This window comes from Leuresthes tenuis, unplaced genomic scaffold (genome assembly GCF_036924035.1).
Source record: "Leuresthes tenuis unplaced genomic scaffold, fLeuTen1.0.hap1 SCAF_18, whole genome shotgun sequence".
Classification (NCBI taxonomy): Eukaryota; Metazoa; Chordata; class Actinopteri; order Atheriniformes; family Atherinopsidae; genus Leuresthes; species Leuresthes tenuis.
The window spans coordinates 13979870-14004195 of NW_027325372.1; the positions used below are offsets into that span (position 1 = coordinate 13979870).

Sequence of the window (24326 nt, forward strand, 5' to 3'; positions counted from 1 at the left end):
CGCCCTAATGGTCAGATCATTTGCTTGTAATTAAACGGGATGCAGCGTGTAATTAAAGTCAAATCTTTGCGACATTTAAATGCATTTACAATCCTTGATGCATATTCACGTCCTCTGCCACTGATTAATGGCCAGAGTTATTGCTCTCGGTGATGGAAAGGACGCTGACACAGCAGGACCTTATAAAAACTGCCCTCATCCCACCCGACTATTCTGATCACCCAGCGCCCCGTCCCTCACGCTGCTGCTCACTACCAAAATCCATTCATGCACACATAACTTTCCTCTGGATCATTTCTCTTTGTTTGAACGCATTAAACTAATATTCTAGGTGCCAGTGACATGAGTCTGGTTTTGGAAAGACTTTATTGTGGAAGTGAACACTAACATGGCATTGTGTTTTGCACACACCATACAAGAGACAGAGATAATGACACATTGCACATGATAACAAAGAAAAATAAAAGTATATAATTTACACATCTTGTCATAAATAAAGCCTACACGAGTGAATATAAAGTGGTTCATTTTACACTAAATACACAATGTTTGAGTGGATGTCTGCTGCAGATCTTGAGGGGTTTCTGTTCGATTTGTTCAATTTGAAGGGAATCCTAAGTAAAACAGGTGTAATTGGTCCCATTCTTGGTCAGCAACTTAAGGATGCTAAAATATTTTCTTGCTTTGTTCTTTATGTTATTTAGATCAAAGACAACAATGAACCTTAATGTGCTTTAACTTGTATGAGAGTAAGATGTCAGCAGAAAAAAAATCCAGCTTTCGTTTCCATTTCAGGCCTTTTACATTGTTTTTGCTTCCACACCACTTCGGCGACCTGTTTCAGAATGGTAGCACCAGCAGTGAGGACTACAACACAGTAAAATAATAAAACAACTATTTATTTTCTTATTTTTTTGTCTAGTTGACTTTCCTCTTTGTTGCAAAGAAGCTAAGAGCAGATTGACAGCAGCATATCTCTCTCTCTTCTGTAAAAGGAGCTCAATCTCCCATTTTCCAATCGTTTATTACTGTAAATATTTTGTGAACTTTGTGTTGACTGGCTGCTGTTGATTTGTTTCTTCCTTTGCTTACTTAAAAATAGAAGCAAAGATTCAGGACATCGCATGCAAGATGTGCAGCAGCTGCTCCAGTAATCTCTAGCCTCTGCACCACATTGCACATTGCTTGTCCATGCAGACATTTTTCTTTGCTTTTATATCTTTCTGCCTCATCACGCCTGAAGGAAACGGTGGAAAGGCCTTAAAGATCACAAGACATGATGACAGAGAAATGAAAAATTCTTTTGAAGCCATAACTGAAGCGGGCCGGGGTATAATCTAAGATACGTGGTAATAACAAACTGAGTTTTCCTTTTCAAGTGAGGCTGAACTAAAATGAAGACATCTGAAAAAAACATGATAGTCTAGCAAAGATCTGCATGGGACTTGGGGAACATGTTAAAAAGCACCTTTTTAAAACAACAAAAAAGAAGAAAAAATTATTCATACAGCTCTTTTGCAGCCCATTTGAATTGAATATTTGTTCGTTAGAAGTGGCTACCGACGTTCATTACAAACGCTTAAAGACAAATATTGTGGCACAGACTGGACATTAGCAGCAGCAGTATCCCAACTCTCATCCTCGTCAATGCGTTAAAACACTAACAACTAAGCAGAAAAGATGTTATGAAGGTTTCTACACACCTTACATCTAAAACACATAGTAAAATATAACTTTAAAACATAACTGCAACAAAAATAAAATCTTCAACTCAAATTATAACAGTGTACACAGAACAGAGTAAATTAAGACGACTATACATACTTCCTTTTACAGTGGTCAGCTCTGTTTCATTAAGGCTTTACAGTCTTTTCAACCTCTCAAACGGATCGGTGATACAATGTTAAATCTTGGGATTGGGCGTGGCAGCATGGCTTTTATTTCTGTCTTTATCATTACTTGCAGAGACTTCTATACGTCGCATTCTTTTTCACCTGCAGCCAAGAGCTAATGATATGTGAGTAGCTAATATTATGACATCTACTGACAGTGTCTGCTACATTGTAGACATGTAAAAAAAGAGCTGATTTGTAACATCCAGGCAGAGTAGATGGGGGTGGGTGGGGGTTGAAGTCTTTTGGTATTAAGAGAATTTCTATTTGTAATATGGCACTACACTATTTTGCCTTGTGTTTCCAGTCTCACAAGCTATATTTTTACTGAAATATGTAAGAAACTCTGCACAGGTGTCCTCTATAAGCTGAGGGTACAGGTAAAACTTCGCCTTTGCAAAGACGGCAGGTAGATGTCAGAAGGTCATCTATGATATATTATCGGGTTACACTGTTCAGCAGGTTGTGTCTCTCTGAAAGGGTTGGACGTCGAAAAATTTGGCTCTCAGATTTCCACTTTTCCAAACCTTTCCACTAGTAAATGGTCCATCTGATTGATAGATTTAGAGCTAGGAAAGACTACAGTATAAAAGGATCAGACTGAGCGTCTCTCTCTATCATCACCCATCTTTGACATGAACTCGTTCTATCAGAAATCCTTCTCAGGATTCTGGGAAGTGTGATCTTTGAAGCTGTAGGTACCTGAGGTGCCTGAATGTGAGGCAAAGTGAAAGAGCTTTAGCTTAGTTTTTCTTTGTTTTTTGGTGCAACAAATTCTGACTGACAGTAAAAGAGGGGTGGGTGGGGGTTATACAGTTAAAATGGTGGAGAAGGTGGAAAGAGGGGGTTGTATAGATGCCCAGCATGAATTGAGGTGTAATAAGCGAAGGCTCTGCGGTTGATTTTGTGGCTGTCCCTCTGCCAGCCTTGTAGGTGAAGAGATGTGATGAGACTTTCTGTGAGGTTATCTTCTGCGTTGACTAAACCAACCAAAGTAGGGAAAAAATCAAAGGTCACTGTGGGGTTTGTAACATCTGCAGTGTCTTTAAATCTGTCGGCGACGATGCTGGTGATGATGATTGTGCATGTCTTCCATTGTGATTCTTCCCCACACACCAATCACAAATGTTTCAATCTCGCATTCATTGTCCCCCCGAGCGATGCGGAAGAAGCCATTCTCTCCCCAGTTCTTCCCCCAGGAGTTAGCAGCAAGCTGGACATAAAATTCATCAGACAACTTGTCAGTTAAAATCAAACGGAAAAAAAGTTGCATTGCTCCAAAATAAAGTTTTTTTAAAAATCCCAATCCCAAAGGAAGTCATGACAAATATCGGGTCATGTTAAATTTGACGGCAACAACATGTTTTATATGTTTTCTATCTTCTATTATGAATGAAATGTTGTTTTTTTATTTATTTAGATTTTGCAAATCATTGCATTGTTTTTAATTTACATTTTACAGTGTCAGTTTTACAAAAAAAGGTGTAATTGTGGTGATACAAAATAGTTCGATCCTCCAGATAATGCACTTGTTAAGTTTTCAAATAAAAATTGAATCACTAATGTATTGAGAATCCTAAGGAAGAATAAGTCAGTATTGTTTTTTTAACATGCTTGTCGAGTTGGGCAAGCAGAATAAACTAATTTTTTTGTACTGGTAAAAAAATTAGACATACCCAGTATTTTCTTGGCGTCCCATTAAAGTCTCTGTCTTCTCCCCACCTGTGCATAAAGCAGAAATGATAATGAATCAGATGAGATTAGAGTGAAGAGAGAATCAGCTGTGATGTTTCTTATAACAGAGTTATTTAAAAGTATGGATTCTTTCAAACGACACTTGTCAGAAATATATTCCCCGCACAAACACTTTGTGTTATTAATAGAAAAAGCACTAAGGGTTATGAGTGGTGTTACGGTGCTAGAAAATAGCTTTCAACATCCTGAAAACAAAGTATTTATAGCTGGACACCGCCTTATTGCATTCCTACAGTATTCAAAACTAAGGAACACAGAATTCCCCATTTCCTTCTGCCACTTCCACCCTCCAGATATTAAACAGGAAGGAGAAGATAGGCTGCTAGAAAGGGAACACCACCTTAGTCTACCAACATCAATACAGGACAAAACATTTATAAACATATTCAAACACTATTGAAAGAGAACCGCATCCTTACTTCTCTTGCTTGCCAGCAGATTTGTTCTCAAGAAACCTTGGCAAATGCCCACAAATTCCCATCATGCCATGCACTTTGGTCTTAGCTTAGCTGCAACCAGTCTCTGCTGTCTGTGCTAGTCATGATCAAAACATTCTCCCAAAGCCAATTCCCATCCTGTTTTTGCACTCCAGGCCCAAGAGACTTCCAGTGCCCAATCGCTTGTTATCTTTTTATAAGGGAAAGGAATGCTGGGAAATAGACTGGATGGTCTCCGTTTCTGTCAACCAGCCCTCCATCAGTGAGTAAGTTTTTCTTGAGTCCTTGAGTGGAGCCAAACGTCACAGTGACCAAGAACAGACACTTCAAAAACAGCTATATAAACAACAAAGCTTCTGAAAAAGCCCAAAGAAAAAGAATCCTGTATGCAGGCTTGCCAGCATATTTATTGGTATAGACAGAACCAGACAGAGTCAGAACACTGCTGATCTCTTATCAGGCCCCCAATAAGCTCACTTGCTGTAGGAGACAATGATGGGCATACTGTTGTGCCCACGATCCCGTCCCTTGCCCAACACCCCTCATCCCACCCCTGACCTCCTCTCCGGGGATTGATCCCCCTCTATCTGTCCGGTGCAGTGAGGATCAGCGAGCCAGACAATGCCCTTTCCACCACAGTGGATCTCAATACTCTTTCCACAAACTTTCCCAGACCCTGGGCTTAAAGGAACGCACAGCTATGGGATTTGACCTATGTAAACACATTGATGTCTGTGACTAACAGGTTGGAGCTCAAAACACAGCACCCTCCTCGGCTCAGCACCACCTCCTCTGTGTAAACCCGTATCACTGCTACATCCACTCATCAAGAGTTGTGAGGAATCACAGCATCAGAAGCTGGAGGAAGCAAAACATTCGGCAATACAGAGAATCACCCTCCTCAGAATTATCTCTCATCATCTCACACTTTAAATAACTACAGAGTTGGTTGACTTTAATGATTTGTTATTGTATGAATTAATGTTAAATTTTATTTATGGTCACAAATCTTGTCACAGGGATTTCAGCAGCACATATTAATGGTCTGCTATCTCATGGTATCTATTTCAGACACTGAAATATGACTTTTCTTGGAGTCTGTAAGGCAACCCTGGGCATTAAAGGCTGACGAGTTATTGGTGGGAGAAGGTCAGTTTATGAAAAGGTTGGCGCTTTCAGAAAATAATTGAACTATGTCTGTCACCATTTCTCAGGAGTGAAACCAAACCAAACATATCAGCAAAGCATGACTGGTTGTGTGATCTGTTAAACCATCTGGTAGCAAAATAGGTTCATCGCATGTTTTCATGTCTGTAGTCTGTCAGTTTTTGAGCATCCATCTGAGCTGCTTTTGTCTGTAAATGGATGCTAATAAAAGAATAAACAAATTGTCTTTACTTTTAAACCCCCAAATTCGGCAAACCTTGCAAAAATGAGCGAGTCCAACCTGACGTTAACATGTTTACAGCCCAGCCAATGACAGCTGGAACCGATAAATTAAATAAATGCCGGTGCACCAATACTGAGGAGAAATAAGTGAAATTTCATATTTGGGCTTGAGACCTGAAGGGGCTCTTCTGATATTAAAGGTAATACAATGAATGGTCCTCAAGGAAATTGATAATGTATCGGTGCCCAAATTCTCCTCTAATACACTCTATCCATAACTTAGAAACTTGCAAGATAAATGATCATGTAAATGTCATCTTCTACACCTGAAGGAACATCTAGCTGCCTCACAAAGCAAGTGAAGCTGTGTGTGCACACACAAGAAGTTTTCGTTTATGCATGGTGAACAAACATGTGACATTTGTTTGTACAAGACATGTGAATTAAACCAGCAAAATGTTTTGATCCTTTACATGTCTTTACATGATGTCAAGTTATGAAATTAAATGCCATGAAACAAACAGAAAGTGTCGATGAAAGTAGCTTATGAGCATGTTTTGTTCTGTCGATGGTTAACCAGATAAAAGTAGAGGAGCTGCTTCGGTCCTCATGCTAAACGCGCACATATGGAGGTGTTTTTTTTTCCAGAAACTGTCCGTGTGACCTGACTCTGACTCTGCCCAGGTCAGGGCCAGGTCACAGACTGATGCCTAAATACAAAACACAAATTCCTTGACCAATGTGACATTCATTGCGAGGTAGCTGTGACACTTGTGAGTAGCAACATATCAATGTGACGACAGACACAAGTCTAAACCAGCACGATGAACCGCAGAGACCAACCCTGTCACATATTTAAAGATAAAAATATTGTTTATGACACTTCACAGGTCAGAACCTCGCCTGACCACTTAGTGTCCTCCGAGACAGCACATGAAACAGCATCAGGCAACTACCTGTCTGTCTGGGGATAGTCAAAAGTGATAGCGAGTGTATTTTGGTTTGGACTCGGAGAGAAGAAAAAAAAAGGGGGAAGCGAAGCAGACAGCCAGATGAAGTGAGATGTTGGAGACACAACAGAGCGGGAAGAGATGGGGCTGGAAAGTGGGAGGACAAGGAATAATACGAGACAGAGGGTGGGGGTGCGCAATTCCAGGTGTGTCGGCCGTCTACCTGCCTGCATTTTTGTGGTCGCCAGAGTTCCTACATGGGGGAAGGGGGGGGCTCTGTCTGGGGTAGATGAAAGAGTGGAGCCAAGGCGTGTCTCCCAGGGCAATAGTCTGGGAGGGGAAGCTTATTCACATGTTCACTCTTGGCTGTGTGCAAACACACGTGCATGTGGAGATTTGAATCAAACCAAACCTAATACCAGCAGCTACTCTATAAAGCCTTGATTCATCCTTTATCACCACTGAGGCATCTGGTGAGCACGAAGAAACAGTGAAAACAGACACATGAAGATTTTTTTTTTTTCAGTAAAAAGAGGAAGGATTTTCTCCAGACACCGTTCAGTTTGTTTGACATGGTATGTGTTCTCCCTGTCGATAAATCCAATGGAGAACAAGCTTTCATGCTTAAACACAAATACGGAAACTCTCAAAATCCGGCATGTTTATGTTGAGCCTAATCACTTTTGTACAATCAAACACGTTGTGACTAAGCTCACAAAACTGGGCAAAACAGACCCGATATGGACTGATACTGAATACAGGATCTTACCCAACGATCCTGACGGAGTGTGTGCCATGTTTGCGGTACTGTGGCTGTTTGGTTAAGCTGACGTCAGTGTGTTTGTAGATTCCACTCTTATAGACAAAGAAATCTTCATGGACCTCCATAATAGCTGCAAGAACAAACAAGCATTGAGAATTAGTTGGCAGGTATAAGCTGCTAATACACAGACACACACACACACAGTAGGGCTATTGTTTCTTGGATCTATTGTAGAGGGGCGAGATAAAAAATCTTATCAAAGCATTGATTAATCTAAAAGCAATAAGGCAATCCCATGACATAAATTCAAAACTTTCCAGGACAGGTCTGAGTGTGTGTGAATGCATGTATGTGTGTGAGAGAGAGAGCTACACACCGTAACATTGAAGGGACTTTTCTATGCCAGAGGCTTCGTCTTTGATTAACTTGCACTAAATACAGTTTTCCCTGTCTAAGAACACTGCGTGGACCTCCACTCTCATCAACACTCACAATGGCTGAGAGTTCATATTCACACGCTAACACACGCACACACACACCCACCCTCATACATCTCATGTGACTTTGTATCGAAAAAAGGAAACTTGATTTGAAGCCAGTGAGTCTTCCTGTTGAACAATACTAGAAGAAGCTGGCACAAGCTCATAGTGCTCACACCCACACACACACACGCACACACATGTGACTCCACTGAGTGTAATTGACAGTGGTCCAGATGAGCAGCAGACAGTGAGGCGGGCTTGTAAAGGAAAGTCAGTTCAACCCCACTTACATGAAAGCCCATCATTTGTGACCAGGTGACTGGGGTCAGGGTTGAAACCCCGGACAAAAGCATTAGAATGAGAGGGTCAAACATGACATCATTGGAGTTGTTTAAAAAAAGTCAAACTCATAAAGAAGCTAATTTTGAAATTAGAGTATTTAGATGGTTACTGCACATACATCAAGGCATCTCCTTACCTTGCACAGGGCCATTATCCATGATCTCCTTCATAATCTCATTTTCCTAAGAGAGAAATGAAATGGAAACCATTTACAGGCAAAAGACAGCAAGACAGACAGATCATTACATGTCAGTGAAATAAACAGGATCAAAACAACCCCCACCCACCCCCATCTACTCCGCCTGGATGTTAAAAATCAGATAATAAGGTTGAGTTCAGCAGGGCCTGCTCGTCTTAATGCCTTCCTTATTGACTTCACAGGCTATCAAGAGACAGAAACAACAGGCTGTAATAATTTTGAGTGGCATTAGCTGCCATTTACTGCTGACGGATACTGGCTGATAAAACCACATGTTGGCTGCAGCTCAGTGGAGATGAACGCAGCAGAATGCAGAGACAGCTTCTGAGGCAGTTTGAGTGAATTTTACAAGCCAGTACCATACTTTTTTCGTACTTAATTTTTATTAACTTGAAAATAAATTCTATAGTCTTTCAACACTTTCTTATCTTTAGATAACCATAACCAAATAGAGTCATTTCTCTCTTTTTTTTATCATACCTCTCATTCACTGGTAATAACTGTACTGCTTTCATAATATGATGAACTCCCATGCTTATGTCGTTATGGCTGTTCTAGCTTACTAAAAATACATTATTGTGGCTCAATATGAGTCGATTACTGGTAGAATCACTGGAGTCATTTGATAAAACATAAACAAATCAGATTTCAGATACACTTCTGAGTCTTAGAGGACAGCAGATCATGATTATGGACACAGATTTCTAAAGTGCAGTCTGTAGTTTGGTATTATTTACTCATTACTTTTTTTTTTCCAGTATCTTTCAAGGCAGATACTTACAAATCATTAGAATTGTTTAAATAATTATAATACAGTCCTGAATTAAGAGAAGAACCCATACGCTTTCCCTGCGTATTCAGATTAATTCTGCACATTCCTGTGTTCATTCATGGTGAATCAAGTATGCATGCTAAAAGTCTGCTTAAACACTTACAACACATGAGATACATTGTGTGCACAGTGTGAGGAAGTGATGAAAAAGCACAGGAAGCTTACATTAACTCAGTACTTACTGCAGGCTTAATGTGCAAAATGTTGTGCCGGTTGAATATTTAGCTGATGTGGGGAGCTGTGTGCATGATAACGCCTGTCAGTAGATGTTCATGAATGCATTTACGCCTCTTGTGTCTGGCAGTGCATGTGTTTGTTTTGTTGGTGTTCGTCCAATACTTACATTGGATGAGAGTCTGTATGGCGGCGTGGACTGATAGATGTCATTGTGGTGGTTGTAAGAGTTGGGGCAGCGCTGCGTGGCTTGTCTCTTCCCCCGGCCAACTGATCGACTCTGCATCATGCAGCGTCCGCCGTCTGCTGGCGTTTGCTCTGGAGGCTGGAATGGGTAACAGTCCTCCGTCACGACTCTGTTAGACAGATAGAAAGGTGTGAATCTTCAGGCGTTTATTTGCATGCCGCAATGGTAATCTTGAGCGTAAAAAAAGGAGGTGTTTACCCACGACGCCGAAGATACCACCAGGCTCCATCTATGCGTCCTCCAACACAGCCACCCTGATTGCGTGTGTCACAGGAGATGAGATTTTGGGGTGACAGCTGAGGAGTCATGTGACCCATTGATTGGATGGATATTCTGTCTGATGCCACAGCTAATGAACAGGAGAGAATATATTAAAATGGAGCAGAGCCAGAAAGGGAAGAGAATAAGACATTATGATTCTTAATCTTTCTGACACTTTTTGCTCCTGCAACTTCCCCTCAAAGTGGATTCTCTTTTGGACCCACCTGCAGTTGAGAAAGCCCAGGAAGCAGCACAGTTGCCCTGATCCAGCGGTTCATGAATTTTTCCTGGCCACTTCTCTACTGAGTTGAAGTAGAGCGGCAGACGTTCAGTCTGAGGATTCATATTCATCTGTATGAAAGACAGAATGAGAGGTTTTTTTTGTTTGTTTTTTACAGTCTTCTGTGGTTGATTTGAGATTTTTCTTCCCTGCACAGTTTTTGAGATCCTGTTGACTGCCACACCTTTGAATTTGTGGAGGGAATTTTACCTTTTACCAGTGGATAAAACTGCCAAATAGAAATTACTAACATAATTGGTTAATCATTTTAGAGCACACTCCTCTACATAAAGCAAAAATATATTCCTGTGAAATAATCACGCACATAATTTGAAAAAAAAGACAACAACAATGAGGTCATAGCCACTTGTGTTATCATTGTGCATTCAGAGTAGAGACAGCAAATAAAATACTTTTGAACAACTTTGTATGGGCACTTTGGAACACAGGCGGATTACATAAGTCTCCTAATCAGCTCGACAATAGAAGTATTTCTTCAAAGGCAGTTAGGGCCATTTGGCCCAGGGTCAAATGAGAACCTTTGATCCCAATCCTCTCTGTTAAACCAATGTGCGGTTACATCAGTGTACATTTGATTGCATTTGCTGGGCAGCCTAGTGCACATTCACTTGCAGGAAATTCTCAGATGCCAGACATGCTCCGTCTATTAATCTGCACTTCAGGTTGGATGCCCTCCTAATCTGCCAGTGATGTGTGATAATAGAGCACACACTTCTGTATAACTGACTTCCCTCTTTCTCACAAAGACCCAGACTGCCTGCGCTGCATTCCACATATTAATAGTGAGGTATTCAGAGGACAGACTGCCACCTGATGAATAACTATGGGCTGCTGGCCCCTAGAGTTGTAATTCTGCAGGGTTGACGTCCAAAAAGCACCTTGTGTGAATAAAGGAGTCACAATGATGCAAAAATAAGGTGGCATGTGTGTTTGTGTGGAAGTGGGTTCTTAAATAAATGTATCCATAAAATCACTGTTTTACATCTTTTACAAAGCAGTCTATAAAAAAGGGAGGGGGGGGTAGTCTGAACAGACGATGTTCATGTTTGTGGCACAGGTAGGGACACGCTGATAATGGAGGAAAGCCTCGTTTTGGGTGGGGAATGACGGATGATGGATTGAGGAGGGGAGGTGTGTAGACTGAAGGTTGATCTTTATTCTGCAAGCAGCCACCATACCACCCCTCATCTTCTTTGTCCGATGTTTTGGTTCCGTCTTATGTAATCTGTCTGGGTAAAATGCAAACAAAGATTGAGCCTATCGTTGCAGGCTGAGGCTCCAGACGGAGCCACTATCACATACCGACAAGCCACCATAATTAAGTGAATGTGTTTTGATCAGCATTCACTTGTAATGCGTTTTAAAAAACCCTCATCACACCTTACAAATTCACAGAAAGTATGCAGCAGCTTGTGAAGAAATGAAAAGTCACAACTCAGCTGAAGCAAGTACACCTTTTTGTTTACATTCTCACCTGTTGATTAAACTTCATGAGCCCAAAACCCCCCACCCCACCCTTGGCTCACGTTTTCCTGGCTCACATGTTACCATGGACTGCATGTTAAAGACAGTTTTCCTTGGTTGTCCTGGTAGCCAAAAAAAAAAAAAGAATAAATGAAAAAAAATATATAAATAAAAATAAAATAAAGATGTTTTTTGGCCAGTCCCATCATGGATTTTTTTTAGGTCAATCAAGGAGGCCACATCTTTAAGCATACCATGCTTAATCATCTATTTTACCCTAATAACAAAATAAAGACCATCCTGCTTTAAAAAAGACTTGAAATTCATGTTCATAAAATTAACAACAATTTCAATAACGCTCTTTGGATATTCATGTTGTGTTTCTTGTCATTGTATAATCACCGGTTGGTAAATAAAGAAACAAGAGATTTACCATCGGGGCCTGAAATCAACTCGTAACACCGTAACTAAAAGACATAAGGTCATTTGATCCATCTCAGTATTGTTCATTTTAGAAACAAGTATGTGTACTGTATCCTGTAATTTTTGCTTTATTGAACAATTCGTATTAATAGTTTTACCTACGAACATTTTATTGTAGGGAATTATAGCTGCATAAGCAGTCAAACATTCATGCAACTCTATTTGCAAATACGCTGTTATGTTATTTAAAAAAAAATTATTCTTATTTCAAATTTGAGGAGGAATTTCTTAAAACTAAAATCTGAAAGTTGTGGAAAACAAGCCTAAATTTTGTACCTTCATACTGTAAGAAGAGCATATGTCAAACGTCATGTGACAGTATGCGACTTTTAAAATGTACCGACACGGACATCTTTAGCCACCAGAGTCCCTGAAATCCAAAGTTTATATACAAGAATGAAGGCTTTCCTGTACCTGTAGCTCATTCATGTTCATAATCATTCTGGAGGGTCTCTGTGTGCCTAGGCGGTAGCGGATGCCTTCATCCAAAGTCATGCCGTAGAACTGACTATAGTTAGCTGCTTTCCACCTTAAAGCAGAAAGAATGACATGAAGAAAAAGTTTGATATCCATGAATGTCTGACAGTAAACTCTTAAACTCTGCCAGTGACATGATGCTTTGTGAGTGTCTGTTCCTTACCCATAGTTTCCTCTGTTGACACTATGGATAGTATCAGACTCAATCAGACAAGCATTCTGCTCACACTCCCAGCGCCCGGTGGTCCCGCATGTGCTACAAGATGACAAAACAAGAGAAGTGGCCATTAGAGTGCAGTAGCAGCTACGCAGAAACATCCTCAATTTTCATATTGTTGTTGAGGCCCTTAAAGTCAGCTGCTATAAAAGAAAGACCCCATCAGAGACCAGTATGGCATGCAGAGGCTTGGTGGAACTCCAAAATCAGAGAAAAATGTCAACAAAAGACTGGAAAAAATGAGAGAAAGACTGAAAGGTTCAAGGGGACTTTAGGCTGCAGAGCACTGTACCATTTTTAGACATAAGATAGCAAGATAGCAACTGGATGATGACGCACAGAGTTTTAGTTTGAGAAAGCTCTAAAATAATCTACTTGCTGATGACTCACTCTATAGGAGTGTATGTCTGCACTTTAGTAGTGAAAAAGGCCATACGATCTTCAGCTAGTACTGGCAACAATATAACAATAGAATGCAGGGGCTTTTTATAAACAAGCATGTCAAAGTAACATTCTTTAATCATTATATACCTCTTTCTTATTTCCATGAAACTTTGCAATATAGCTCTGATCTGTATTTCTGTATTATCATTTACACATTTTTTCAGTGATCTAAACACAGAAATTCCTACTTACTAACCCCTTCAAACAAATGTAATAAAGCAAAAAATGCTTTACATCTTTCTGAAATATGGAACTGTAATAAATGCTTCAGCGCTGTTCAGGAAAACTGTACGTGACAGAAACTGAACCACACGGCTGACTCACTCGGGTGAGGCATTGACAAAAAGCACGCACACACCTGACTTCAGTCCAGCCTCATGCTTAATGGTATTAGTGAAACACCTGAGCAACATTTACTGTCCAATCAAAATCTTCTAAACTTACAAATGAATTATTTCATTTAAAATAAAATATACCATTCCATTATTGCCTACAAAAGGCTGTCTGTTCTTCATGAGACATGCCCAAGACAAATATTAAACTCTCACAGTGATGAGAGGGGTCAAATTCCCTGTTAGTCACACAGAAGCCTATAGAGTGTATCACATCTCAAACTGTATTCTGCAGCTGCATCTCATTTCCGGCTGGGTGTCTCGGGCACATGTGCAAATACAATGCTCAACTGCACAACTTCACATAAATATATTCACACTAGTAAATCTAATGCCAGCAGGTATCTGTTCAGCATCCCGCTAGGACCAGCTGAAAAAGTTTGATTAAAGGAAAGCAACAATGACCTTTTCCCTCTTCCTGCCTTCAGCAGGAGTAGAGGCAAGCAGCACAAAGCCAGGAGGTCAAAAACAGCTGCACGCTCACACAGTAAGAGCACTGGGCACACAGGGACACGCTTAACAACAGATTTATGGAGATGGTGCATGAGTGAAAATAAAATATGAGTGCTGAAGAAACAGTGGGAAGCCGTATTTAACATTCCCAGTGACATACTCCCTGTTCAAGACAGAAACCCTAAGAGTGAACATACACAAACAGCTTGTTGACATGAGGTGCAGTGTCTCACCACCCTGAGCAGTGACTGTAGAGAAATGTTTGTGTGTGTTCACATATCTGCGCCATCTTCAACAGCTTAGACAGTCCAAACTGACATTGGCTGTTGTCCAATCAGACAACAAGCTGTCAGTGCCGAGCTGCTGCCAAATCAAAGTGCAGATAGTTGCACCTTCAGGCTGTTCAGATTCTTGGTACAAGTAGGAGGTGCTACGTTTCAGATAGTTCGGGGCAGATAGCGATGTTATCAGGGAGGAAAAGGCCTCAGCTGGAAATCACATTAAAGCAACAAAAGGCTGCCACACATTGTTGTGTTTATTTACACAAACCCGTTTGCAGAACCACTGCTTTGACTCCTCATGCTTGTTCAGGTTGTGTTGTGTCTAGAGATGAGTTGTTTCAGGCCTTATTTGTACTGAAGAGACAGATAATGAATGCTGAGGTACATTTTTGAGTAGGTGCTATATATTGTTGGCACATATGCTAGGCTCTCCGTGTTCTGTTGAAATTGGTTAATGGGAGAAACAGATAAGAGCATGCAAGGTCTCGGCCTCTGCTAATGAGGCACTTTGGAGGCAGATGGAGGAGAACTGCCTGTTGACTCAAAGCGGAAGTTCTGCTCTCCACCCTGTAAAGCTGGGAGGACGCTGATTTGGCACAATAATAAGTGCAGAGAGTAGGAGTACGAAAGGGGAGTGTTCATCTCCCACTTTGCCAAAGTTGGGAATTTTTTCAAGTGCCTATGTATGCTGCTACAGCAGGCACTTGTGAGAAAGCATTTACATAAGAACCTTTTGTTTGTTAGTATGCACATACTGCCTTCTAATATGACCTGGAACACCGGAGGGTACTTTTACCACACAGCAGATGTGTTTGAAAAAACATGTCTTTCAAACCTATTCATTTTCAACTGTCATCATGCCGAACACTCAACACAATAAATGATTCATCTGCAATCGATTGCAATCAATTACTATAAAAACAACCATATAAACAACAAAATGGAGCACATGGATTCAGGATCAAAAACAAAACAGAAAGATGTAGTGGTGTTTCTGAGAGTATGACAACATTTCACAAAACAGGAAGGATAATTCTAAAGAAGCAAAGTCTTTTGACAAAGCAGAACTTAACTAAAAACATTCTTTTGTGTGTTTATCTATATATTTGTATATATTTATATATCATATGTCATGCTTTCTTTTTTAATGTGTTTCAAGAGGTTTATTTTCATTTTGAGTTTTGTATGTTTTTGACGAGCTGTTCTAAATCTTGCATCTTAGAGCAACTGTACGAGAAACTTATCCAAAATGAAAATGTATCCAAAACAATGTAGATGTAAATGAATGCATGTTAATTCAACATGAGAGACATGTGAATGCATGCTCACACAAATACTGTGACTTTGAGGAGCATCATGACACAGATGTGAGATACGATAGTCAAAGACAGGTGATAAATTCAGATTTTCTCTCTTCCTGCCTACACTGACTCATCCTATTCCAACCACTGCTCCTCCCTTCACTCCTATCCATATCATGCAGAAAAATGACAACACCCATGTGGACCTGGATGCCCTAAGCATGTGAAATGTCACCAAGATTAAAGAAAAAACATTTTGCTGTCACTCAGAGTTAATTGAAAATATTGTTTTTAGTAACTCTTAACTCCTTGCCAGTGTCATAAAGTTTAGAAATGTTTGTAAATCTATCCTCAAGAATCACGGAACTGGGAGAATAAATCAACATTATCAAAAAGACACACACAAAGAGTCAAAACAAGAACAGAGCAGCATTGTGTTCCAGGATCCAGGCTCCTTTTTGTGCACTGATTGAAGTGTGTTTTTATCTACATCAAAGTAAACTAAACAGGAAAACTGCTTCAATTACGATCAAATTTGCCATGTCACTCATTTGGAGACATAAAAACACTTTTAGCAACATAACCATGCTACAAGATTGAGAAATTTTCTCAAGAGGCCAGTGGTGATTAATTTCCAGTTATGCTGTTACTATTTTTCCTACTGAAATGTTTTTGTTTTTTCATTTTGCGTGAACATGTTTACCCGACAAGAGCCACTGCTGAAGCTGATAGAACCAGCAGTCATTATATTCTGACGAGTGTGGAGCTCAAGAGGGATACTCGAATAGAATAATACTGAATAGTAATATCTGTCATTAAAGCCTTGTATCTATGAAAACATTACATTTTTGCCATCTAAAGTAACTCAAACCTTAACAGGGGATGGAGTGCACGAGATAATTTGTGATTTTTTTCTACACCTTGTCCTCACTACTGCATCACAGAGTGCAGAATAGCCATGTTGCAACATGGATATTAGATAAGATAATGTAGTGACAAAGTAAATAATCATCTGTTGCAAAAGTGACAAAAGGTGTACTTCACACGAGCCCATCTCGAAAGCATCAAAATATTCCTTTAAGGCACTTTTAAAGGCATTTTTTGTTGGCTTTAAAGAACAAATAAGGTGGCTAGTCATGGATTGGCCTCATTTTACATTAAAAAAAGAGTTTCAGCTTAGAAGTTACATGGCATTTGTAAAGTGAGGGTAAAATATTGTCTGTTTAAAGTCCTTTATTTCCTTCTTAAAGGCTTAAATGAATGTTTGTCCTGTTTATGTCTCATTGTGTCATGCTAAACCACCCTGACAGCGAGCCAGCCTGCATGATACCACAGCCCTGAAACCAAGGCAGCTAAATGGCATTAAACTCAATCCTAATTGTTTCATCTATACTGGTGCAGTTCCAATAGGCATTTTAAACAACTTACATGGAAATGGTGGAGTAAAGACAAACAGTTGAGGAAGTGCAAGTGAGGAGGGACAGTGGGTGTTTGTAAGTGTGTGTGTGTGTGTGTGTGTGTGTGAGTGTGTGCTGGGTTCATGCAATCAGAGAAACTTTTTCTCTAAAATTTGAATATGAAAAGTAAACATTACTTCGTAAAGCCAGTCGTGGGTTTCTTATTTGAAACACATGCTGAGCGCAAACACAGACATTTTGCAACCCGCACAATTTGTTTTCAAACTGTGCAAATCCCACAGGTTTCAAGAGTACCAAGTACGGCAGTGAGTCAGGGAGGAATTCAGAGAAATGTTATACACGCGGGATGTTGTAATGGTGTATCCTCGTTTTAAAAATGCAGTCTTCCCCCTGTTTGTTTTCCATATGAAACGTTTGCACAAGCAGAAACGGAGCACATGGAAAACAAATCAATTAGATGGTGGAGGAAAATGTTCAAACTTAAGCTACTTAAGGGGACATTTAGGAATAAGGTGTAGGATTTATGTGGCTGAAACAGAAATGAATGAAGAAAGAGGGGTTTGCATACCATAAATTGCAGTTCTCCTTGTACGTCTGCCCTGTAAAGAACCTGTTCCCGTTTCTTTCACAGACACCTGAGAACAGACAAAGAGGGGTACTTTAACACACATGGGTCTGATGTGGCTTAACACAAAGGATCCTGCCACTAAACTCAAAGAAATCTAGGTACAGCTTCAAATATAGATATACAAACATACAGAGTAATACTATATACAACACTCACACCTAATATAATGCAAACAAACTTGTAATCATATCGAAATTGTTAATAGTTACTTGCTTGTGTGCTTCTTTGACACACACACACACACACACACCTACACACAGATTATGTCAGCTCTAAGGAGCTCTGCGCTCCAGTAATCCAGGGTAGGAATGTAGTGTTAGCTTCTTTCCTCCCTTCCCAGGCTTCTTTTGCTGTGGTCATGCTTTAACCAGCTTACACTCCACTTCACCACATCAACTCAGATAGAGGGAACCCCCCCCCTTATTACATAAATAATTTGACATCAAGGCATGTGTACATGTTTCCGAGCTGAAAGTCAAGATAAAGTCATCTCAGTATTTTCACAAACAATGAAATGACGGCAGTGAAATCACCTCAGCATTCCTTTTGAATGAATGTCACCTCTTCCACTTGAAGTTACAATTTACAATGAGTTTTATCTGCCGCCTGCTTTACAGTTGAAGGGGGGTGTCAGTGGTGATTCCATGTGGAATTTAAGGCATGAGCTGGCTGAGAATTTACAGTCGGTTGGCGTTAGGCCCTGAGCTTATGGTGTGATTTATAACTGAGGCCCTTTGACAACCGTCTTCAACTTAACAGCTTTCTAACTCAGTCTGTCATATCTCGCTTACTTCAGAGCATCGACAAACAACAGATTACACATTGATACAGAAAGAATGTATAGACTAAACTCTACTTCCCCAACGTGATTCAATATAAAGGTGTGAAGGAGTGACACAATCGGAACAAATGAAGTCTGCAATTAAGAGGAATGGCCTATTGTTAAGCTCTGTCATGTACTGTCTTCTGAAGTGACATAGCTTTATCCAGGTTGGATGCGGTGGGGGATATGTGCACATGCATGTGTGTCACACCTTCCAAGTCCCCCGCCTTGTCGACCGGAGAACACATACCTGCATAGACCCCCCTACCTCCCATTGTCTGTCTCTCCACCCTCCACATAGCCCACATTCTTTCTCCTGACCTCCACTGGTCCCTCCTTCCTTGCAGTGTCTGGGTTAATAAAAAGCCTACTGTTACCTACTCTGCTCTCTGGTCGTGACGCCCTTTGCTCTCACTGGTACATTTTACACCTCCGCATTGAGACAATGACGATATACATATGAGTCTGACTGTGGTCAAGTGATCAGTTTTGTATCTAAGGGGAAAATTGTTCAATCTTGTCTACTTATGGCTTGTGTGGAGATCAGAGAGAATAAATGAAGTTTTATTCTTAGAGGAGCTTAGTCCTATTTACTTGGCTGAGCCCCAGATGGACCTTAATATTTTACCAGCTATTTGTACCTTTTTAAAGCCTTTACTTGTCAGATTAACTATTGTGTATTGTAACTATAATTCCTCAATCTCCTTTTTCTTCATTAGTCAATGCTTTTGGTCACACTTTAACTCTAAAGCTAAGTTGTACGATTGTTTTAAAGAAATGAAGTTGTTAAAATAGCTTCTTTGAGACATGATTTTCAAATATTTTAAGAAAGAACAAAAACTATTTGTAATATAATCAGACCGGCATCAAAAATACTTTAATCATATGAGGCATTCATCACAAAGGTGCACCTTGGTATCACAACTTTATTTTCTTTTTAATTTTACTTTCAAAGTAATGAAACAAGTTCCTTATAGGACCATCTGGAGCTCTTAATTGTGGCCACTAACTAAAAGCTATTTCTACCCCGGCCCAGGGAAAATGCATGATCTCTTAGCATCATTTTTCTTGAGTGAGGCACTGTAATGTGTAAAAATTACAGAACCACAGAATGCAATAAGCTAGTTCACCAAGGGGACCAGGGTTCATAGAGGAGTAGAATAAGCTGCCCAAACCCTATAAACTCCTAAACCTAACCTTTTCTTTTTTTTTGCCAAAACCTAACCTCACCAACAAGTCCCCGAATCTAGAGTCGGTCATTAGTTCATAACCCTTAACAACTGACAGTTTCCATTGAAAAAGGTTAAATGAGAGGCAGGCGGGTGGGTGGATGAATGGTGCGATTACATGCATTGTTCTAATGGAAAATAAGTTGATATCCAGATATGAACACTGTTTTTTTCACTGCTGGGTTATGTTCAGTCAATAACATGACAACACATTATTGAAATGTCTTTGCCACTATCTGATTGCATTTCATTACTTGCTTAGTTATAGAAATCAAGACTACTTGGTTCGAGTCTTAAAAAAATAAATTCCTTCAACTACACCAAAGTAATTTTAATGGAGGTAATTTTGACACCTCTAAAGCATTTGCTCTCATAGTCAATAAAGACTAATTATGGGTGAACAAACAACCCATCGGGTCACTTTTGGGAGGAGGGTGGTCTAAACCAAACACAGTCTGAGAGATACAATAAGAAACTTCCAGTAAAATCTTCCCCAAAACTAAAGTAACTATACACTGAAGTATGAAGAACACTCACTTTTGAGCTTATCAGCTTCAAAAGTGTGCTATATTTTACTGTAATTGCTCCATCCAGGAATCAACCAGGGTGTTTTGGTTAATAGTCTTTTAATTGTGCTGCTTCAGCAACATGCCCTCCAACCCTCAAATTTGGGCTTTTGTGGTAGTTATACTACCTCAATTAAGCAATGGACATGACAATGCCAACTGATTGTCTTCTGGCATTGTTTCTGTGCTGCCAGACTGTAATTTCAGCAGATGGGATGCCACCACCACATAATTTGGTGTTAAAGAGACTGTGCTCTTTTTACGTGTTTTCTGTGAGATCAGGCTGATACGGCATCATAACCAAAACATGCAGCAACAGCAGCCACACTGCTCCCTGAGAGTGTTTGTATCTTCCCATTGTTGTTGCTATGTCATTTTCAGATACTGATGGAAGTTTCTTCACTCCCCAAAACAGTAATTGTGACACAGCGCCTTCCCTGAATAAAAACATACAAAACAACGCAGGTATGTAACAGTTAATCATTTTCAGCAGTCAACAAAGTAGCCCTTAAAGCGCTTGCATGTGTTATGTTAAACACATTTTTACCCTTACAGTACATACCAATGAAAGGTGGCTGAATGCCCAGACAATGGCTCCAGAAGTCGGGGCAGCAGTCAGAGATGGTGCGGTTGCAGAACAAGTCACAGTAGCAGATTGTGTCCAAGTAAGGCACTGTGCACTGGTCGTTTCTGCCTGGACAGCAGCCTCCTCTCCTCTGGCAGTATGAACCATATGGGTCTCTGATGCCGCCAACATGCAGTGGGCTTGCAAGCTCCCTCTTGGTTCTTCTGGACAAGATTCTGTCTGCGGTGCCCTCTTCCACCATCATCAGCAGCACCAGCACAGTCAACAGGATGAGCCTCATGATCAATCTGCGACGGGAAGTGGAGATCAGATATTAGAGTTTTATGGGCAAACATTATTTTATTTGTCTTTGAAAAGCACATATTATTAAAACAGACTCGTCTGCTTCTCAATTTATCTTCCCTACTTTCCTTTTAAGCAGCCAAGATAAACAGTGGCTAAATATGAAAATACACTCAGAAAGAAAGAGAATGGAAGCAACCTTTTAAGGACAGAAATACTGTGGGCCTTAAATGGGTTGGATGATGAGTGACGGGGTCATTGCAAGTGTCTTGTCAGAGCCTATATTCCCTCTTAATACTGTATATAAGTGTGTTTCTGTTTTAACTGTCACATCATTCATTCAACACCAAGGTACAGTGTCCCTGTGTGGGCATGTTGTCACTCTCAACTTCAGGCTTACCAAAGGTCAAATTATCATCCATTTGAATCGTTATTTGTATTTGTGTATTGGTCTTGTATATTTTCCAATTAGATCTCTGCTCACAATGAACACAAACGCAAAAAAGTGAGGCTCCGGAAAAGATCTGTGCTGTGCTGTTTTCTGCATGACTGCGCCTTTAGTTGAAACAAACACACACTCATATGCACACACACGCACACACAGATGCACACAAAAGCATATGGCATCATGGGATGGGCAGGTCCCCTCCTTTACACAAGTGTTTTGTTGTGGCTGACTCTAAGCAGGAGTGCAATAAAACACCCACCAGACTGCTTACAGAGCTGCTGCGGCCTTCAGGTCAAACTGTCAGCGATGATCAAGTACTTTAGCCTCTGTATGCAGAGCATCTTAGTTCCTGTAAGGCAGCTACAATCTCCACAAATAAGTATTATTCTTCAGTTTGCTGCAACATAACATGACTGTTTTCTTCTACAGAAAGACTTTTTTTTAAACTTTGGTCCATATTCTAAGCAAAAATATCTTGTGAGACTCAATCTTACATAACAACTTATAATGTCCAGGAGAAATTATCTTAGGGCGTTAAGATTTTTCTTTTTAATCAATAAAAAATTAATTTTTCAGCTCATTTGTCTTGTATAACAGAAGGTGCCATATGGGCCATCGGGGCTCAGGACAGCTGAAGCCAAGCTACTGATCTAGCACTGCAGCTACAGGACAGATGAACCCTCAGAAAACAAATATGCTCACATCACAGGATAGCAGTTGAGACACAAATGGACTTTCATCACAGCTTCAGCACCACAGACGTGACACTAAACAAGTGTAGTTTAGATTTAAAAGCACCTTTGTGTTTTTTTTAAGAAACTGATGGTAACAATATGGGAAAAGCTTGGAAGGTTAGGAAGGTTTACAAGAGCATACTGATTTTCTAATGTAATATTTCCCATCATTTATCCTAGTGATTTCAGTTATGTTAAAAGCTATCAAATAAACTAATTTAACTTCACAGTAACAAATTACAGATGAGAAGCTAAACTTTATATGGTAACTTAGGTGCACCAAACCTTTAACTACCCCTGCTAGTGCATGTCACTCTTTCACTTTCCTTAGCACAGATGAACTTTTCGACAGCTCTGCACCACCCTCTAGATAATTCCTTCTATGCTCAGTGTATCTCTATAAAAGCCCTTCCAGCTCCATTTCCCTCTGAGTCATACAGGCCTTTACTATTTTCTGTTTAGCTCCAGCGAAGGTAGTGGAGAGCATTCATTGTGAATTTCAGCTTTCTAATGAGGCTCGTACTACAACAGGTGAATGAAGGATTACTTCTTTCTGTGTAGTTACACAAGAGGACAAGCGACACGCTCACTGTGCCCAATAACCTTCTGGGGAAAAAATCTCCCCAGTTTCCCACTCATATTCTTCATTCTGCTGACAACATCTTGAATATTGTGCCCAGCAATCCCACAGGCAGACGTTGAATGTGCCACAACAGCAAAGACTTGATTAATATGTAATAAAGTGATAATTCAAATCAAGAGATTAAAGGAGAAAAGAGTTTATCAGCTTCAAAAGTGTGCTTATATGTTTCCTGAAACTCAGAAAGATGTTTAAAGTAACTTGAGAACAATGTGAGCCATGATGACAGTCAGGCTGCACCTGCCTGGAATTTATCATAAAAAGAGGGTTGCTGTTGAAGAGCAAAGACAAGAAAAACTTGTGTTTTTACCTCAGAATGAAAGAGAAATCCTGGTTTTGTAATCCAACAGAAAACTGTAGAGCCTTGTTGATGTGTTGCTCAGGGAGTCGTTCACAGGTAGCGAGAGTCTGTCTAAAAGGTCAGTCTCCCTTCTCTGTTCCTCACGCTCTCAAAGGATCTACTCTGTCAGACTGTGCCTTCTCTATATACAGGCAGGCAGCTCAGCTAACCACTCCCCCGACCCCCCTCCACTCTCTGGCCTGTCCCCTGCTTCCCTGATTCCTGCTCCCTCTGTCTCTCACACACTGCTTTTCCTCTTCTTATCATACTGGAACCGTCAGAGTGAAATGCACTCAGACACATCTATATTCAGATAACCGTTTCTCTCACAGTTTCTCTTTAATGATTCTTTCACTCTCAGCCTTGACTTTCTCCTCCACTATCTTTAGTTTTTCCCAAGCAGAGTCATTCGTACTTGAGGTAGAGGCTATGACGAGCACTACTGACCTCCTGCTCCTCCTCCTGGACGCAGGTTGCATAACTTTACCTCAGTTGGCCAGGAAATCATGGGACGGACTGTGGAAGATCTTGCAGTTTCTAGAAACTTACAAACAAATCTCCGGAGCTGAAGTTTTGGCAGGCGTTAGAGAGAGAGAGAGAGAGAGAGAGAGAAAGACAGAGAGAGAGTCAGAGAGTGTAAAAATGATTATGAATATATTTTTCTGCGTGTTCCTTTAGTCGAATCTGAATCTGTTTAAATCATTAGCCTCTGTTTTGTAACATCTTCTTTCTGAGCTGAACAGAATTTAAATTTACTAAATCTGTGAAAACAACATGTTCAATTCATTTGAACATTCATTCATTGTATCTATAAGCAGCAATGTGCAACTTTAAACTTGAAAGCTGATACTGAGTGTTTTCATCCTTTGATGAGGCAGAGATACATTATAATCTCAGACATAATACAAGTATGACCAAAGTCATAAATAGTTAATCCCACACATTGTTCTTTTTTTCAGATTTTTTTTTTTTTTAGTGTCTCTGCCAAGAGTTACGTTGATAACCATCTTGTAATCATGTGAATCAAGCTGAAAAGGTGGCTGCACAAAATTAGTTTCAACCATCTTCTGCTTGACACGAATGGGGGATCCGGGAG

At 40.2% G+C, this 24326-nt stretch overlaps 1 protein-coding gene across 1 annotated transcript; it reads right to left on the reverse strand.

The window, feature by feature from the left end:
• Window positions 1-347: 347 nt before the first annotated feature.
• tinagl1 (tubulointerstitial nephritis antigen-like 1) lies at window positions 348-23372 on the reverse strand. Its single transcript, XM_072370023.1, has 12 exons — window positions 23201-23372; window positions 20763-21073; window positions 17523-17589; window positions 12612-12704; window positions 12386-12500; window positions 9948-10074; window positions 9661-9811; window positions 9385-9571; window positions 8147-8192; window positions 7193-7316; window positions 3569-3614; window positions 348-3105 (listed from the first exon to the last, which is right to left on the reverse strand). The coding sequence occupies exons 2-12, from the start codon at window positions 21064-21066 to the stop codon at window positions 2938-2940; spliced, it is 1428 nt and encodes a 475-aa protein (XP_072226124.1). The 5' UTR covers window positions 21067-21073; window positions 23201-23372; the 3' UTR covers window positions 348-2937.
• Between the last annotated feature and the right edge of the window lie 954 nt (window positions 23373-24326).

Coding starts and splice junctions, on each gene's coding strand:
- tinagl1 (XM_072370023.1), bottom strand. CDS start 21,066: ATGAGGCTCATCCTGTTGACTGTGCTGGTGCTGCTGATGATGGTGGAA. Junction 9,572..9,660: donor TGGTATCTTCGGCGTCGTGG/GTAAACACCTCC, acceptor TCTGTCTAACAG/AGTCGTGACGGAGGACTGTT. Junction 8,193..9,384: donor CATACAGACTCTCATCCAAT/GTAAGTATTGGA, acceptor TTTCTCTCTTAG/GAAAATGAGATTATGAAGGA.